This window comes from Prionailurus bengalensis, chromosome D2, assembly GCF_016509475.1.
Source record: "Prionailurus bengalensis isolate Pbe53 chromosome D2, Fcat_Pben_1.1_paternal_pri, whole genome shotgun sequence".
NCBI lineage: Eukaryota > Metazoa > Chordata > Mammalia > Carnivora > Felidae > Prionailurus > Prionailurus bengalensis.
In genome coordinates this window covers 62,940,378-62,958,242 of record NC_057351.1, presented here as the reverse complement: position 1 = coordinate 62,958,242, position 17,865 = coordinate 62,940,378, and the positions used below count along the sequence as shown (strand labels likewise).

Sequence of the window (17,865 nt, the reverse complement as noted above, 5' to 3'; positions counted from 1 at the left end):
CAATTAGCCTGTATTGTCATGTGGGGTCAGCACATCATATGGAGGGCTCTTCCATTATCCTTGATTGTTAATTGGTTCCATCCTCTTCAACAATCCACCATTGTGCCCGTCATCTGCAATACTCAGTGGGCGTCATTCAGAAGCTGGCAAGGCTGTTTTACAAAAAGGAAAATGTGTATCTCCCTAAATCAAAGGAGAAACAAATTCCAGGTTCCCAAATAATAAAAAAGCTGCTTGCAAAAAGGTGAGCAAATTTCTCTTTTTTTCCTGCAGAAAACTGATATTAGCAGCAAGTCAGAGAAAATATATGAACACATCCTACTCACAATAAATGAGGATTTTAATTTAATTCATTTCCAAAATAAAATGAGAAGAGGAAAAGCTGCTGGAAAACATTAACAGGTCAGTGTTGCACTGTGGGGTGGATATGTTATCTTTTTTAACTCTGTGGGGTTTTCCTCTCCCCCCCACTTCCACTCCTTCCTCTTTTCCTTTCCTTTTTCTTTCTTTTCCTTCCTTCCCTTTTCCTCCTTTCCCTTCTTTATATCCTTGCTACTTAACCAAACCCAATTAAAGTATTCCATTATCTGTTCACACTATGCTAGCACAAATATTCCTGGTTTCCATCATGATAGTGTCAACAATAACTAAAAGTCAAGACTGCAGTCCACACATCTTTTTAGTCGGGGGCCTTGAGTTCTTCTCATAGGTGGGACATTTTTCAGGCCACTCAACCTTCACTATTTACATCTTGGGTTATTTTGGAGGCAGCTCGGTTTAAAGGGAAGAAAACAGATGGCTTCTTCTCATTTCTGGTCTGGTTTAAATTTAGCTGTATGATCTTTTCCTCTTTCTTACAGAGCCTTGACCTTACACAGTCCCTTACCATCACATCGTCCCGCATCTTCCTTATAGGAATCAGAACATGTGAATGCGATATCTGGATGTTAAAAGTACCATCCCGTTAATTCTGGGTGGGCATTATTTCTACCACCACTATCGCTGTCTCTGTATACCATTGCATAGAAGTCCCTCTAAGACAGCAGAAGTTCTTCTGAGTCTCACTGGGCATCGCCGGTATTGTAGGTAGATTGATGCTGAGGGAGAAGGTGTTTGGGTAAAGACAAATGCTGAAACGAGGAGAGCAGTCAGGCCTGCCTGCCACTGTCCATGCTGTACTTTCCTGAACAGTCAACACGTGTTCGAGGACCTGCATATCTACAGCTTGAAACTACTCATTGATTACAGCTCTCTGACCTGACCACAGACATACAACCCTCAAGGTTTCTTCCAGCAAATAGTCTCTTCTAGCAAATAATTTCAACCTTGTCACTTCAGATACACATTTGGCTAAAGGTTTAATTATTTTCCTTAAAATTTTTTTAAAATGTTTATTTATTTTTGAGAGACAGAGAGAGAGAGAGAGCACGAGCAGAGAAAGAGGGAGACAGAGAATCCGAAGAAGGCTCCATGCTCTGAGCTGTCAGCACAGAGTCCGACATGGCTCGAACTCACAAACCACGAGATCATGACCTGAGCTGAAGCTGGATGCTTAACTGACTGAACCAGGCACCCCCGAAGGTTTAACTATTTTCAATAAGAAATTCTGCTCAATTATTTTTGTATGGTTTAATTGTTGGTGAAAATACAAATACCCACAAGTTATGAGAAAGCACTGGCTACTTTTGTGACTTAATTACTCATTTTTAGGACCTTATATGATTTACCTTTCTTTGTTGTTTGTGTTTTACTGATTCATGGGAGGAGAATGAGACAGTGGGAAGGAGCCCCCAGCCAGCCATGTCCTAAAAGGGAGATGAGAACTCTGTGTTTACAATAACACCCCAGAGTCTTTCTCTGTGCCCAGATACAGAGCTCATTCCTCCCCTGCTGGGAAAGGGACCATTTACCCTTAAAGTCAATTCTCCTGTTATATCCCTCCCTCATAATGCAGGAAGCTTATTCCCCTGGCCAGCTCATCAGAATCCCAGGCCTTTCCACAGTTAAGTGATGATACTGCTAATGGCTTGTGGCCCTGGCACTTCTTCTCAGCTTTCTGTCACTCAAGGGCCTTGGCCCAGCTACACACTGTCAGGTACTTTGATGCCCAAAAAGATAAAAGGAGATATCCTTCTCCCTAAACTCATTGCAAACAAAGGGATACAGTTTCCATGAATTGGCACACCATCAAACATAATCACATTTTTTCCAAATTCAAGACAAGCATGTTTGGGTAAACAGAATCTCAAGGAACAACAACACATAATAGTTTTTTTAATGTTTATTTATTTTTGAGAGAGAGAAAGAGAGAGAGAGAGAGAGAGAGAGAGAGAGAGAGAGACTGAGAGAGAGAGGGAGACACAGAATCCAAAGCAGGCTCCGGGCTCCAAGCTGTCAGCACAGAGCCGGATGCGGGGCTCAAACTCGCAAACCATGAGATCATGACCTGAGCCGAAGTCGGATGTTTAACCGACTGAGCCACCCAGGCACCCCAACATGTAATAGCTTTGTAGGGCAAAGAACCTGAACCAGATGCTCCGGGCTTCAACCTAGGGATATACCAGTGACCAGAGAGAAGGGAGAGGAAGGATTCAGGAGGGAGCACAGCCAACTCATAAAATCCTCACTGTCAAACAGTGCTCTTTTTGATAAAAATCTAATAATTTGTGCGAGATTGGTTATTATGGGTGGCTAACAACTACTTTTGTTAGCTAATGGCCCAAGGTGAGGCCAAGAGCAGTTTCCACTATAATAACTGTCTGGTAAATGCAGCCATGATTGATTTGGAGGGAATTACGAGCATGATAAAAGTTTCAAGGAACATTTCCTCCTTCTTGCACATAACCCACAGTATAAATCAGTTCCTTGCTGTTGTGATTTTTGCCACTAAGATACACTGGTCTTTGCACCCTTCGGGCAAGGTCTGCTATTGTTAGAATTAGGAATATGGGTGGGAGAGAGGAAAGTAAATTTTCCCTCTTTGTCTTCATTTTTAAATGCAGCAGAAGTGTCAGGCAGAAAGTTAGTAGGTAGTACTTAGTAATTACTATAACAGGTAACATTCATCATGTGCCAGGCTGGGTGGTTAAATGGCATTTTGCATACTGTGCAGAAAAATGTTAACATAGACCTGAAATTGCCATCCTTGGAAAGACTTGTGTGCAAGATTGGCTCTTGATAACATCTGGAAATTTGGCTTTGAGAGTATTTCCACTCAACAGTTAACTGCTAAGAGTGGTTCACTAAGTCTAGATAGTTTATGCCAACAATATGGTTTATTCTGAGAACATATTTTCCTTAGGGTGTCTGGAATTCTGGCATACACTAGGCAGGAGATGCCTACCTGACCAGTCCTTCCCAAAAAATCATGGGTACTGAATTTCTAAGCAGCTTCTCTGGTAAAGAGCCCTTCTCATGTGCTTCTAGAACTCCTTGCTGGAGGAATTACCCATGTTGGGTGACACCATGATAGGGGCTGACTCTTTGGAGATCACGACTGGCTTCCTCCAGATTTTGCCCTCTGGCCCTTTTCCTTTGCTCATCTTATTTTGTCACCTTTCACTGTAATAAATCACAGTCTTGGGTATGACAATATGTTGAGTCCTGTGAGTCCTTTTAGTGAATCAACAAACCCAAGGGAGTGGTCCTGGGGACCCGTGAACCATATTCATAATCCAATTTGATTCTCATAGCTTCCCTATAACCTAACTATTAAAGATGAGCAATCAGAAGTTTGTAGAGTAAGAAAGTTGATCAGTATTAGATGTTTAACAAAGGGATATAATCAGATTTCAAACAGAGGTCCCTTTGTTCTAAACCCTGACTCATGAACACCCTGCATGCCACCTACCTGGGTTTTGGATCTGGTGCTTCTGGCACAGAATGAGTATAATTGGTGTAGTATGGTTATTACCACTAGGGCTATTGATGGCCCATTTCTAGCAGCACCTGCCCTCACCCACCAGAATGTAAAGTCTTCGAGACTCAGGCCATATCTGTATTGTTACTTCCCCGGTGCCTTGCTGAATGCCTTACATATATTCAGATCCAACAAACATTTGTTGAATAAATTAGTAAATAATTGGGTGTTTTATTTACATTTCCTATTTGTTACAAGAGCCATGTGAGGCAAAGTACCAGTTATAATTAAGCCATTTTGAAATTGGAGTTCAGAAAATCCAGAGAAGAAATAATTTATCTTGTGGCCAAGTATCCTGGCATCTTTAGGGATGTAACTGATCTATCATCCAGGTGTCCCCCAGTGCTCTTCCCCTATCACTGGTGGCCCTTGTGCTACCACTATGATTGAAATGCTAGACGACTAGATAGCTTACTGTTTTCCAGAAACCGTTTAAATGTAGGCAGCTTATAAAGTGGAGTTTACGTCATCACTGAGGTGGAGATACTTCTTGCATCCACCTAGACTCTTTGGGGACATATAATTTTTACCATATATAGCATATTACTCCCCAAACATCATGGGGTATATAAATTAGAACCACAGAATTCCTTAGGCCCATGAGTATCACTGAGAAAGGCATAGGAAATCAATACCAGCCCCATAACATGTCTTGACCCAACATGCTAAAATCATAATATTTAAGTTTCATTTTACATGAATTAAGTCCCAGGATAGCAAATACACAAAACATATCCATTACACACAAAGTACTTTGGAACTTCAGCTGTGGTTTTGATTTGGGCCAAGCGACAGTCAATAGTAATGCAATACGTTCCAGGTCAACAAAAACATTTTGGAGAGTCCTTAGAATTGTTTACGATAGGAGTGAACTTACAGTAAACTTGGACATAAGAATTATGTTCTTTTGTGTGCTCAGTTCTACATTTTCAAAAATCCATACATGTTTCTTTAACCCTTCTTTGGTTCTTCCAACAGAGATTAGAAATTTACTTTGACTTGAGCTGCTTTCACTCATAGTAGCTTGGAAGTGACCATGTGGCCACGAACCAGGTGAGCTTCCTCTTCCTATATTCTTAGGACTCTCCAAAGCAAAGTGAAATGACTTTCACCTGAATGTGTGTCTGCATATGCAAACGTCCATCAGGACGTAGTGGGACTGAAAAGGAGGGGCCGATTGGTAATGCTCTCCAAACTTTCAAGATATTTAAACTGCTTCGGTGTCAGAAAACTGAAACACAAATGAGCACACATCTCAGTCTCTCCACTTGGGCCATTACAAAAGGGTGGCAGTCATACCAAAGCTAGTCTCAGCTCTGCATCCCAGAAGTCTTGACACCAGTTGTCAATTGGGAGGAACATAAGAAAGGAGAAGGCTCATGCTACTTACAAACCACGTGCAGGAAGAGGACAGCTGTGTCTGAGCCCAGGTTGTTCTCTGCATAGGCCGTCACCTGGAAGATGCCCGCACTCTTGTACACGTGCTTGATGCCATCCTCGATGGGGCTGAAGTTAGCATAGGACACTGCAATCCCATCCCCAAAGTCAAGCTGGATGTTTGTCCTTTGGAGATCACCCTGCACGGGGGGAATAGCAGTGGGCCTGGGCTCACTCACATGTCCAGTCTGACTCCTATTGGATGCTTGTCCTGTGCCTTCTGCATCACCCTCTTGAGGACCTAGAGACTCTCTCAGGGCTGAAGCACCCTCCACACAACCATCAGACTCTTATATGATATCCACTGAGCATCACGGGGAGGTCCTATGGATCTGTTGTCCCCGTAAGCCCAAGCTCAGGGAAGCCTCTGACATGGGCCCAAGGGGACAAGGTAAAGCCTCTAGGGAGTTCTAGGCACACACATGCTTTAATATTCCTCTCCTGTGTCATAAGAATAACAGCAATAGTAACAGCTAATACTTACAAAGTTTCTTTTCAGTTCCAAGCAATTGATCTCCTCACAACTTTCTAACGCAGAAAGTATTACTTTCCCCATTTTATAAATGGGGACAAAAATAAATAAGTAGACCAAAGACTCACAGCTAGTAGTGGAAGAGACCAATTTTGAACCCAGCCAGTCTGGTTTCAACACTAATGCTCTCAACTACAATGCTAGAACTATATACAATTATTCCTATGTTTTAATATTTATTATTATGTTCCAAGCATTATGTTTATCACCTAATACATAGTCTATACCACACCTTCAGAATAACTGTGAGGTAGGATGATTATTCCCAGGCTACACATGGATACTACATACCAGTTAAAATTACATCTGTGCTCTGCTGACCTTGGGTTTCCCTAAACCTGCCTAAGCCCCTCTTCCCTGAAGCCTTTTCCAATCATCCCAGTTCACAGATCCCTCTGCCTCTTGGAAGGCCAAGAGCCCCCTGGGAGACACCTAGAGGCATGATGCCATCAGTTCGGGTGAGGTCATCCAACGCCCCAAGCCGATGCTCAGCTTCTTAAGAGCGGATACTGAAGCTCACCCTCCCTTGTTCTTCCTCCCAGTATATTCGGTCAGCGCTTTGGATAAATGCAGTTGAACCTGACCACAAAACAAGGATCCTCGATGAAAAAGAAGAATTGGATCTCTCTGTTTACAAACATAGTTGATGAAATTTAAAAAAAGGATATACATCATTTTGGAATTATGAGCCAATCCTTCTGTCCAGTGAAGGTGCATTGATCACAGTTTCATGTTCCATCTCTTCCCCCATGGCAACCCAGATGTGAATGAAATATTGATAGGTGCTCCCTTGCCCCCTGCACAATGTTAACTACCCTTGGGTTTATGAATATAAATTGAAGTGGAAATGAACTAGAGGCAATTCAAATGGATAAGATCATGGCTCTTCACATCCATTCAGGAGAAGGTTTTTATAGTGCTGGTCCTGGAAACTCCCTAGTGGAAATATGATAGTGACCTCCTCTGAATCTTAAAGTCCTTTAATTCAAGTGCCCAGTGTGGGCGAAGGCTGAAGAATCTGTCAATCCAGGATAAGGAACCTTCACCATCCTGTTCAGTATGGCCCAGACTTTAAAGGTTTCTAAAGTATTCACATTTGGGGAAAACAAAAAACAAAAAAACAAAAAAACCCTCCTGGCCTGCTGTGGTCTCTTTCCAAGATCTGAAGAGCTCAGAGCAATTTGCATACACATTTAGAGGTCTTTGTAAATCAGGCAAGCTTTTTTGCCCCACCACCTCAGCAAGGAGTGCCTGAAAAGCTCTCTGGTTTGGGAAAGGGATAAAGTAGTTCATGTAGGGAGCAAGAAGCATAAGACAGAGCTGTTTCCACCCTGGAATGAATGGATGCAGGCTGATTTTACTGCCTTAATTGCAAAAGACACTAAAAAGTGAAATAATGGAGCAGCCAGTTGATGGAAAAGCAACTAATGTGACCTTCTTTATACATATAGGTTTAAAAGATTGCAATAATCTTCCCCCACACTTACACTCACTTTCAAGACTCTTTGAAAGCCTTGTGGGCTTTTTTTAATCAGGGGGGTTAAGTATGAGGAAAAAAGCAAAAGAGGCTCCTGGGAGCAACAGAAAAAATACGAATTCCCTTCTTCTGGCAAAGTTTAGAGCATATGGTCTTATGGTGATAAATATTCCTTCAACAAAGCAGGCCCTAAAGGGGAATCTCAAAGAACATATCCAGATCTGCATCTGCCCTGTGCCAAGTGGGTCTCCTGCAGCCCAGGTCTGTGCCAAGTGATGGAGGGAAGAGGGTCCCTAAATGTCCAAGCCTTCTTTTATCCCTTCTGTCTTCTGACCATTGACTCTGGTACAGGCACCTGGGGGGATACATCATCTTTCTTTTTTCCCTCCCTGGGAGCAGTGAGTTATGACCTCAGAGACCCAGGACAACACCTACCTCCTCCATGAGAATGATGAAGGTCGCATTATGCCCCTGCTCTGCTACTAGGCGCCCGTCGGTTGTCACCACATGCAGGCCTCGAGGGGCTTTTCCGGGACACATCTGGGCCTTGGCCGTGTACTTCTCCCTCAGCCCATCCGTGCAGTTGTTAGATACAATTCTCCGGTACCTAAAGAGTATTGACAGCTGTTGGCAGTGTGGGGTGAGTGTGTGTGTGCATGTTAGAAAAGGATACCAGAAAGCTAGAGTGAGAGACGTTTTGCACAGCTGCTCCTAAAAACTGAGTCTCAAAGAAGACAGCCCTTTAAGAAGCCAAACAAATGCTGAGGAACTGCTATCCCTCCATCTGAGGAAGAGCAGCTCTTTAAACATTATTATTGATCCTACCTGGTGAGCCACGGATCAGATCAGTGTCTAAACTAGCCAAGAAAAATCAATGCGTGACTCACATGCAAGAGGGAAGGAGGCTGACCCACTGGACGAGGGAAGTAAGAAAAGCAAGTGCTCCTTTCTGTGAGGGAGGAAGGGACTTGTTCGGAGTTATCTAAGGCCATTTCCAGTTTTCTCTGTACCGAAAAGCATCTAGAAGATCAGACTTCTTTTTTTTTAATATATGAAATTTATTGTCAAATTGGTTTCCATACAACACCCAGTGCTCATCCCAAAAGATGCCTTCTTCAATGCCCATCACCTAGAAGATCAGACTTCTAACTCTGATTCATCAGGAAGCCTCTTCCTGTCTTCCTTCAACCCGCAGGACATCATTCCATCCTTTAATACCTAATAGCCCTTGCTCTGAAGCCACGGGGCTCTTTCACAGCACATTTTCTCTCCTTACTAATATTCCACCTCCCACTCAACACAAATGCCAATTCCAAAGCACAAATTTGAAATGCCTGTTAAATCCTGCTGAGGAAAAATCAGCTCAGAGAAGAAGTGGGCATGGGGAAAACTCCTCACAAAGCAGTGTGGCCTTTCAGGACAAGAGCATCTTTGCACATAGTGATGCCACGTCATCTCACTTCATCAGTGATCCCAGCATATGAAGCCAAGAGCTTGTCCACAGTCCTGACCTGCATGGAAAATATTATTCCCACTATCTGTAAGACTGCATATAATCAACATTCTGGTAAAACCACAAAATATAAATGTGCCACCACCACCATCATTATATCATGTCCTCTTTCACCCTGTATGTCAGGAATAATTAACCAAACCATCCATGCTGCCTTCTTCTGATTGCCTTTCAATTGAAAGCAGATGAGAGACAATTCTTTATGAATAATATTGATCCTCCACTATACCTGATATTTCCCCCGGTCCTCTCTCCATCCGTCACCCCCCAAACACTGCTGAACTACCAACCCTATCTCCACCCAAAGATCTCAGGAGGATGTTAAACAAATGCTGTGTGTAGTTACTGCCTCAGATAGAATTACAATATAGCCCTTTGTAGATACATAATATTTTTTTAATTGCCAACTGAGCTCATAATGGGTCTTCAGATGTGCTGTCCAATATGCTAATCACTTTCTACCTGTGCCTACTGTGCACTTAAAATGTGGTTAGTCTTGCATGTTAAAATGATACTATTTTGGATATATTAGGTTAAGTAAATTATCTTATTAAAATTAAGTTTTCATTTAAAATTATTTTTAATGTAGCTACTAGGAAATTTTAAATTATATATGTGGCTCATATTATAATTCTTTTGGTCAGCACCAGTCTACATCATCAAACTTTTGTAACCAATTTATACTTTCTTGCTGACTTTTAATCATTTACAAGATATTTAATTTTTACTTATGGCAGATATTTTGGTGGGTACCATATCCTAATGCAACCTTGATATCATCTACTCTTTCTCTTCAACCTCAACTGGCCAGCTGGTTGACCACCTATAATATAAGCCAACATTTAAGCAACACAGAGGTATGTGTACACAGTTGTAGTAGATCTTTTGGAAAAAATTGAATTATCTTTCCTTTTCAGCTTCCTAATTTATTTGGTTGGCTATTTGGGATTTTGGTATACCTAACTTGCTTTAAATTGGGTGTACATATACATGTCACGTGATCATATGTGGTGTTGTGATGTAATTCTCCTCCAGTTCCATCCAAGGTATGCTCTGGCTTGGGATTTGGTGGCCCAGCTGATGACTTGTGCCTATCATATTCTTCTTCCTCAAACTTGATAGCACTGTGTTCTCTTCTACCATATCTCTGAAAGTTCATGCTTCTGGATCTGTATTTTGAATGGCTTAAATCCCTGAACTAGACACCCACAATAAAATTGCATCAAAAGTGCTTAAGCCCCAGCTCAGGACCCAGCAACAGCTCCCTAAGAACCACGTATTTAGCTAAAAGTTCTTGTCTTTCAGTAGCTCAGACCACTCAACACATCTCTTCCATCATTTTCTCCCATCACTTAGGTAGATTGTACCTTTTCAGGATTTTACAATCAGAGAAGGTAAAAGTACTGAGGTGGTGAGTAACTTGTGTGAGATGGTAGAGGACCCATTGGAAGAGTTGAGACTGGAGTCCAGAACACCTTAGTCCTCCGCTATTCAAAGCCCTAGGACCAGTAATGACAATGATGCCTGGGAACTTCTTAGAAATGAAGAATCTCAGCCCCACCCTACATCTACCAAATCACAAGCTGCATTTTAACAAGATCACCAGGCGATCTACAACACATTAAATTGGAAAAGTGCTATCTTAGACCCCCAATCCACTTGCCAAATCTGTTCTGCACCATGGAGGTAGCAAAAGACGGGAAGATAAGTCTTCAAGGAAATATTTTTTTCCCCACAAATCTGAGTAACTATAAGTGAGCAAAGAGAGAAACACACACATAGTGTGACAATTAGACAAAGTATGCCTTGACTTTCTTGTTCCAGGAGGTTCTAGAATGGGACCTGTAAATTTTCATTTTAAGTTGCCAGCATCACAGTCGAGGAGAGCTTCTGTTCGTCTATCACTAGAGAGCACTGTAATATCTGCATACCACTTGTGTTCATTTATTTCCTTAGGGGCTCAAAAAATAAGGTGGCATCTCTTTCCAGCAAAGAAGACACAACTGAAACAATAGCTATGGTCTGTCAGAGGCAAATGGAAAAAAGTATTAAAATCTGGTAGATTTCTGATGTTCCCCCTAAAGCTACTCTCAGCTAAAGAAAGCCTCAGCTTTCCTCAGAAGCCACCTATAAACAAACTATCCATACTCTCTCTTGCTTCAGAAGAAATGCTACCTTTGATCCCAATCTAGGGAAACAGGAGACTAGTGAATAGAGTTCCTTCAGGTGTTTTACTTACCCAGTGCTGTTAAGGTAGCTTTGACCAAGGCTGCAGTCCTTTGATGGGGTTGCTGGGTTGTACCAGAAAGCTGGGACACACTGGCTCTCTCCGTGTCTCTCATAGCCGTAGTCACTGTCCAGAAAATGAATATTGCACACTAGTACAGATGCACAAATGCCAAAACACCCACAGACACACACAAACACAAATACATCTCTACGGTCTTGCAAAAAGCTGCATTGCATTCTTTCAAATATTTCCAGTGACAGCAAATATTCATATGAAGTTTTAGAGTTAGAAATAATCTCAAATCATTGGAAATCCAGTGCACATAAGAAATAATGCATTATCAAACAAATATTCCAGGTTAAAAAGAGGTATGGATATACATCATGTAGCAGGTACACTGGCTGGGGTTGGGTGTCAGGGATGCTATGAGCTGAAAAGCATATTCTGGATCACAGTGGAATTACTGACATAAGAAGGTGATAAGCAAGAGGATGATTTTAAAGGTCAAGATTCATTTCTGGATAAAATTCCATAGGTGTTATTCCAAAATTAATTTCATAGATTTTATTTTAATTTTTCCTACAAATTCCTTCCCAAGGAATATACATATATATATATATATATATATATATATATACACACATATATATATATATACATATATACATATATACATATATATATATATATATATATATATATATATTTGCATCCACATATATACAAATTGTCATTCAATTTGTCCCCAATACATATAACACAGGTCTCCTGTTTCCCTACAAACAACAACAAACTGTGGTTCTTTTCCACATTTTCATAAAAGCCTAGCTGTAATAAAATAAAGAAAGAAAATCAGGTATGATTCCCTCCTGCATTCCTCCCATTCCAAAATGAAGTAAAAGACCAGTGTGTAGAGAGGAGGGCCCCCATCTGAAATGTGACTGGTGTTTCCTTACTTCTTGGAGTTTCATAAGGCTCCCAGGTGCATAAATGTCAGGGTAGAAAAAGAGCAATAAAATAAGTATTATTGCTCTTGAAACCAACCAGAGGTCATTGAGGGTGTCTTCACTTGGCAGGAGAATTCATGCTTCTAAGTTAAGCACCCAAGGGTTTCCTGAAACCCATAGACTGGGCAGAACAATCTGGACATTTGAATATTGATCCACTGAGTGTTAATAAAACATAAAACAGCAAGGAAAGTCACTCTCTCCAGACCTACCCCTCCTTTCTTTTTCTGTTCCCATGTTCTTTGAGCCAAGATTTAATTAAAGTCCAATGAAAATAGAGGCAAACGGTCTGTGACTAGGGTAGGAATGAAAGGGAGGTAGGAATACAAGTTTAACTCTAGATTTATTTATGACTCAATATGTGCACTGTCCTCAGGAAGAAGTATTACAATCCTTGCCTACAAGGACTTTTAGTCTTTGGAGAAAGAGACCTAACATGCCTCAAATCCAACCAAAGAACAGAATAATACAGCATGAGACAGAACATGAAAATACAGTATGAAGCAGTACAGTTTGGAAGCATCGACTGATGGAGGAGATTATAGAAATTGTTCTCTCAGTTCCACATCACCTTACTTCCTCACCATATTCCTCTACACCAAACTCATACCTGAACAGTCCAGGCCAAATTTTCAACCCTTTGTCTCTGCATATGTTATTCCCTGGGCTTGAAGCACTCAACGTTGTCTGTGTTTGGTAGTTTGCTTAGTATTCTTCTTCAGTATCTAATCAGAGGAGGCCTTCGCTGATTCCCCAGACAGAATCTTTGTGACCACAGCATGTTGGAAACATTGAAGATACAGAGATCTCTGTTGGTTTTGTTTGCCAATATAATAGTTCAGAGCAGTACTTAGGACATTGTCGGTGTTGAATATTTACTGGGTGAATGAATACTCCAATTATGTTTTAAAAGTAATCACACTTCTTATTCCGTTACATTGGGTCTATCTCTGCAGGGAGATGTGAACCCATAGTTCACCTTCCAGTGTGGACCACAGAAAACATCCCAAGTGCTCGACAGATGCCTAAGCCAGAAAGGTGGGACTCAAGACCAGCTTTGATATGGCCATGTTTAAATGAAAATGGAAGAAAATAAGGAGCAAGGGACGTGTCTGTCAAACAAATCTTTTGCCATGCCTCCTGATCAATGATTAGAGATCTCCCAGCCCGCACGTTCAATGCAGACTCAGTATTGTGACAGTTGGTAACCACCAGTGGGAACAGACTTAAAATTTCAGGAATTTTGCCAGCAATTAATGGTTGTTAAACACAGCCAATATCAAAAACATAAGTTATATCAAATTTCAATTAAATAAATATATTTTAAAAATAAATACATAAAGCACAGAGACCCCTTATGTTTTGCTGCATTGGTTATAATGATAATAATAATAATAAAATAATAATAATATATTGTTATATATAAAATGTTAGGTATTGTTATTTTATCTATGCTCCTGAGGTCATTTGCATCTATGTACCTGTATGGCAAAAATACTACATAATGTGCTTCTGTACATCTCTTCTCAATTCTATATTCACTGGCGTCATGCTGGTAGCTTGAAATTGGCCACATTTGGGGATATTTAAAGCAATCAGCAAATGCTACAAATGAGGGCTTATTTATTTATTTGTTTCAAGAGAGTCAGTAGTTAAATATTTACCAGCACAGCACTGAATATCTGATTTATTTAAAAAAATGTTTTTATGTTTATTCATTTTTGAGAGAGACAAAGAGACAGAGAGACAGAGAGACAGAGAGCATGAGTGGGGTCAGGGCAGACAGAGAAGGAGACACAGAATCCAAAGCAGGCTCCAGGCTCTAAACTGTCAGCACAGAGCCTGACATGGGGCTGGAACCCACAAACCATGAGATCATGACCTGAGCCGAACTTGGACACTTAACCAACTGAGCCACCCAGGCACCACCAGAATATCTGATTTCTAAGCATTGCTTATCATTAGAAACATTTGGGGTGTGGTGTGTCTGCAATGCTTCTAGACAATTCTCCAACTGCTGGATGAACTAAATCTACTGAATGTCCTGCCAACCCTAAGAAATATTAGTAATCTCTGCAGGAAGGGTGCTCTCCTTAATAGCTTTGGGAAGGAAAGGGATGTCTTAATGCTCTTTCCTAAATCTTTAACCATCTTTAGCAGTTCTGTTCAGCTCTGCTACCTGTTAGCAATGCAGTAATTTAAAAAGGTGCGTCAGGCATGCTGTTTTGCCCCAAAGAGAAAAAGCACCTCATTAATATTTAATAACATTAATGGAAACATCACTGGCTGCCTCCAAGCTGTGGACTTCTTCATTAACTTCTGTTAAATGTATATTAAAATCTTATTCTGCCCAACCTACCCCCCAGCTCTGGAGTTTGCATGATTTCAAAAAAAAAAAAAAAAAAAAAAAAAAAAAAAACAAACCAAAAACAAACAAAAAAAAAAAACAAGCAGTTCCAGCTGCTGCTCCAACTTCCTGGGGAAGAGGTGTTTTTCTGTTCAATTGTGACATTTGGAGAGAATGTACCAGAAAGTCTGATTTGCCTCAGGGAAGTATGCTGCCACAGCTTCTGCAAACACACCAGCAGTTTCCTTCCAGAAATAAGTCACCTCTGCATCTTTCTTAACTATAAAAGGGTTTAGAACTTCTAAAAGTTTAGGAGGAAACTTCTCCATTTCCAGGAGACGTATGTCCTCCAAATCCCATTCAGGGAGAAGCCTTAGACCATCTAAAGAGGGAAGAAACAAGCTTCAGAAATCACAAAGCTTCTGCGTGTCAGTGACACTTGTATTCCTTGGGTCTAATCCTCTCAACTGGTAGGTTGGAAGGGAGAAACAAAAGAGAAGTGACTTGTTCAAGACCGTACACAGCTGGAAATGGCAGATGGAAGTGATACTTGGGACTCCTGATCCATGGCTCAGATTTAGTAAATGAAGCACCCATTTAATCATCATAAGAGAGAGCCCCCTGGTCCCCAGGAATGACATTCTGAGACTCTGGGAGCCAGCCCAGAAGTCATGCTTTCTGTTGGCCCAGTTGCTGGGGCTTTTCTACTCTCAGACCATGCAGAGCCCTATCACTGCCTCAGTGACCCCCAGGCCCTCCATTCTCCCATTTGGCGGTTGAGATTCCAGGAATAGTACTCCCCGGATGTCTCTGTCCCACTTAATGAGACAGGATCACATGCTGGTTTGAAATGGGCAGATAGAAGGTTTTGGCAGATGCAGAGTGAACACTCAACAAACAGAAGCAACTGCAACAAAAACGATGGAATAATAATTAACATCATTAACATTTTGCTAAGGCATAAGCCTAAATACAGGCAAAAAGAAAGGTGATTACATCCAAACTCTTTCAGAAATTGTATGAAAAACCCAACAAGCATCCCTCAAGTATTTCTCTTTATCAAGCCTCATGCCCTCTAACAACCTTTTCACACAACTGCATTCTCTGAAGTGCTGCCCTTTTCCCTTGTGCTTGGCAGCAAGTCTACACAGCTCCATCACAACCTTCCACAGTAAGCCTTCTGTCATTACTCCAGTCCTCAACACTCCTTGCTCTGATCATTTCTGGCACTTGCAGGTAGGAAGGACCAGGGCTGTCTGAAAGACCTTGCTGTTTTACAACTATGCTATCCAATATGGTAGCCACTAGCCACATGTGACTATGAACACCCAGAATATGGCTAGTACAATTGAAGAACGGAATGTGTAATTTAATTTCATTTTAATGCAAATAACCACATGTGACTAGTGACTACTATATTGGATAATATAGGTCTGGATTATAAAATTCAGCCCCTAGTTATGTTCCTTATTATTTGCTATTATGCCTTCTTTCAGTTCAAAACTCTGGTTTACACCTTTGCTTTTTCTACAATGCTAGTCTATAGAAAAATACACTTGATTGTACTCTAAATGCAGAATACTAATGGTTGGATAGATTTCAGACACCCCTGCACTTATGCACTGCGGCATCCCCATCTCTCTTCCCCTCTATGTTACCACTTGATAAACTCCCTCTATAGATGTGGAACCATACTGCACATGGAAGGAAGCACTAAAACACACCCAGACTTAGAACTCTCAGGTCAGAATATTATCATTTTGAATGAGTTACTTAACCTCTCTGTGTATCCATTTCTTGGTCTATCAAACACCTACAGTAACAGACTCTCCTTCCAGAAGCTAGCTGAGAAAAGTAAGATAATCCATCTAAAGGACTTAGTGAGTAGTAGGTGCTCAGCAAAAGTTATTGCTGAGTAAGTGGTTGGATGAATAAGAAAAGAGAATGACTAAACATAATTTCTGGTTCAACCTGGTTCTCCTTGAACAAAGGTACTTGCATCTCTCAGAGGGCCACTCCTTGCTAGAAGCCTCATTTGACTTCAAAAAAGGCCCTTATACTCCCTTTTCCGACTACTCACTAGCCCTCGACAAACTTAATTCACAGGGATGATTCATGCCTGGCCCTTCACCAGTGCCACAATGGAAGTGGCTCTCTAGAATAAGCATGAGGCTAACTAAGTAGAAACATCAATATTTATGCAAAATTCATGCTTAATACTGACATGCTCTCCTGAGGAAAGGGTGAATATTATTCTACAAATAAATGCTTCTGAGAATCTGTAAAAGCTTCCCTCTTCAAACAAAGAAAAGATATAGGTTGAAAATACTCTCCCTTTGTGGATCTAGGCTATACTCCTAAACTTTTCCACCAAAATCAAGACGTTTAATGCATCCTCCCCAGCCCATAAACAACCCCCCCGCCCACACACACTAATCTGATTAAAACTAGGTTATACCCTCTCCCTGCTGTCTCTGACACTTAAAAGTTGCTTGAACCAATCAGATGAACATGACCTGATTTGGCTTAGGCAAACAACTAGGTAGAATGCACATAATAATTACTTTTATACTAACTGAGCTGGGCTTTTCAGATTCTTTAGCTAATAATGCTTCCTGGTAGGAAAGACCATTGAGAAGGAGATAGGGCTATGAAACTCCTGCCATGCACTGATTTCCAGCACTGAAGACAAACAAACTGTATTTGATGGAAAAAAAATATATTTTTAAACCAATACCTATGCTTACTGAAGATCACTTAAAACAAAACAATTGTAAATACTCAGTAGTTGTTTATATAAAATATTGTAGAAAAACAACAGAAATTTCAGAAATGAAACTTTCTTCTCTACTCAAAAGTAGTGCAAAAATATTTTTAGGCCACACGATTGTTTTTTGCTTTTGTTCTCAGATTCTGACCACTAACCCAGCCTCAAGTCCTGGGTGTTTGTTTGCTTATCCTATCTCTGACTCAAGCGGTTCATTTTTAAATTATTATTATTCAAGTATAATCAGCTTTCTTTGTTATATAAATTTTAGGTGTACAATAAAATGATTTAACAATTCCACACATTTCTCAGTACTTATCAAGATACAAGTGCTCTTAATTCCCTTTATCTATTTTACTCATCCCCCTCACCACCCAGCTTCCCTCTTATTTTCTCCGTATTTAAGAATCTGTTATTTTTTGTGTTTTTGTTTCTTTGTTTTCTTTTTTAAATTCTACAAATTAGTGAAATCATATGGTATTTGTCTTTCTCTGACTCACTTATTTAAATTAGCATTACACCCTCTAGGTCATCCATGTTGTTGTAAAAGGCAAGATTTCATCCTTTTTTATGGTTGAGTAATATTCCACTGTGTGTGTGTGCACGCACACGCGCACACACACACACACACCACAT

The 17,865-nt window shown here is 40.7% G+C and overlaps 1 protein-coding gene across 1 annotated transcript in view; it reads right to left on the bottom strand.

The window, feature by feature from the left end:
• Positions 1 to 17,865, bottom strand: part of SORCS3 (sortilin related VPS10 domain containing receptor 3) — a 591,280-nt gene that overhangs the window by 27,228 nt on the left and 546,187 nt on the right. Inside the window, exons 17-19 of the mRNA XM_043597460.1 lie at positions 11,118 to 11,231; positions 7,801 to 7,972; positions 5,310 to 5,496 (exon numbers count right to left, since the gene is read on the bottom strand). Of these exons, the coding sequence (XP_043453395.1) occupies positions 5,310 to 5,496; positions 7,801 to 7,972; positions 11,118 to 11,231 (473 nt within the window). The remainder of the gene's footprint in view (positions 1 to 5,309; positions 5,497 to 7,800; positions 7,973 to 11,117; positions 11,232 to 17,865) is intronic.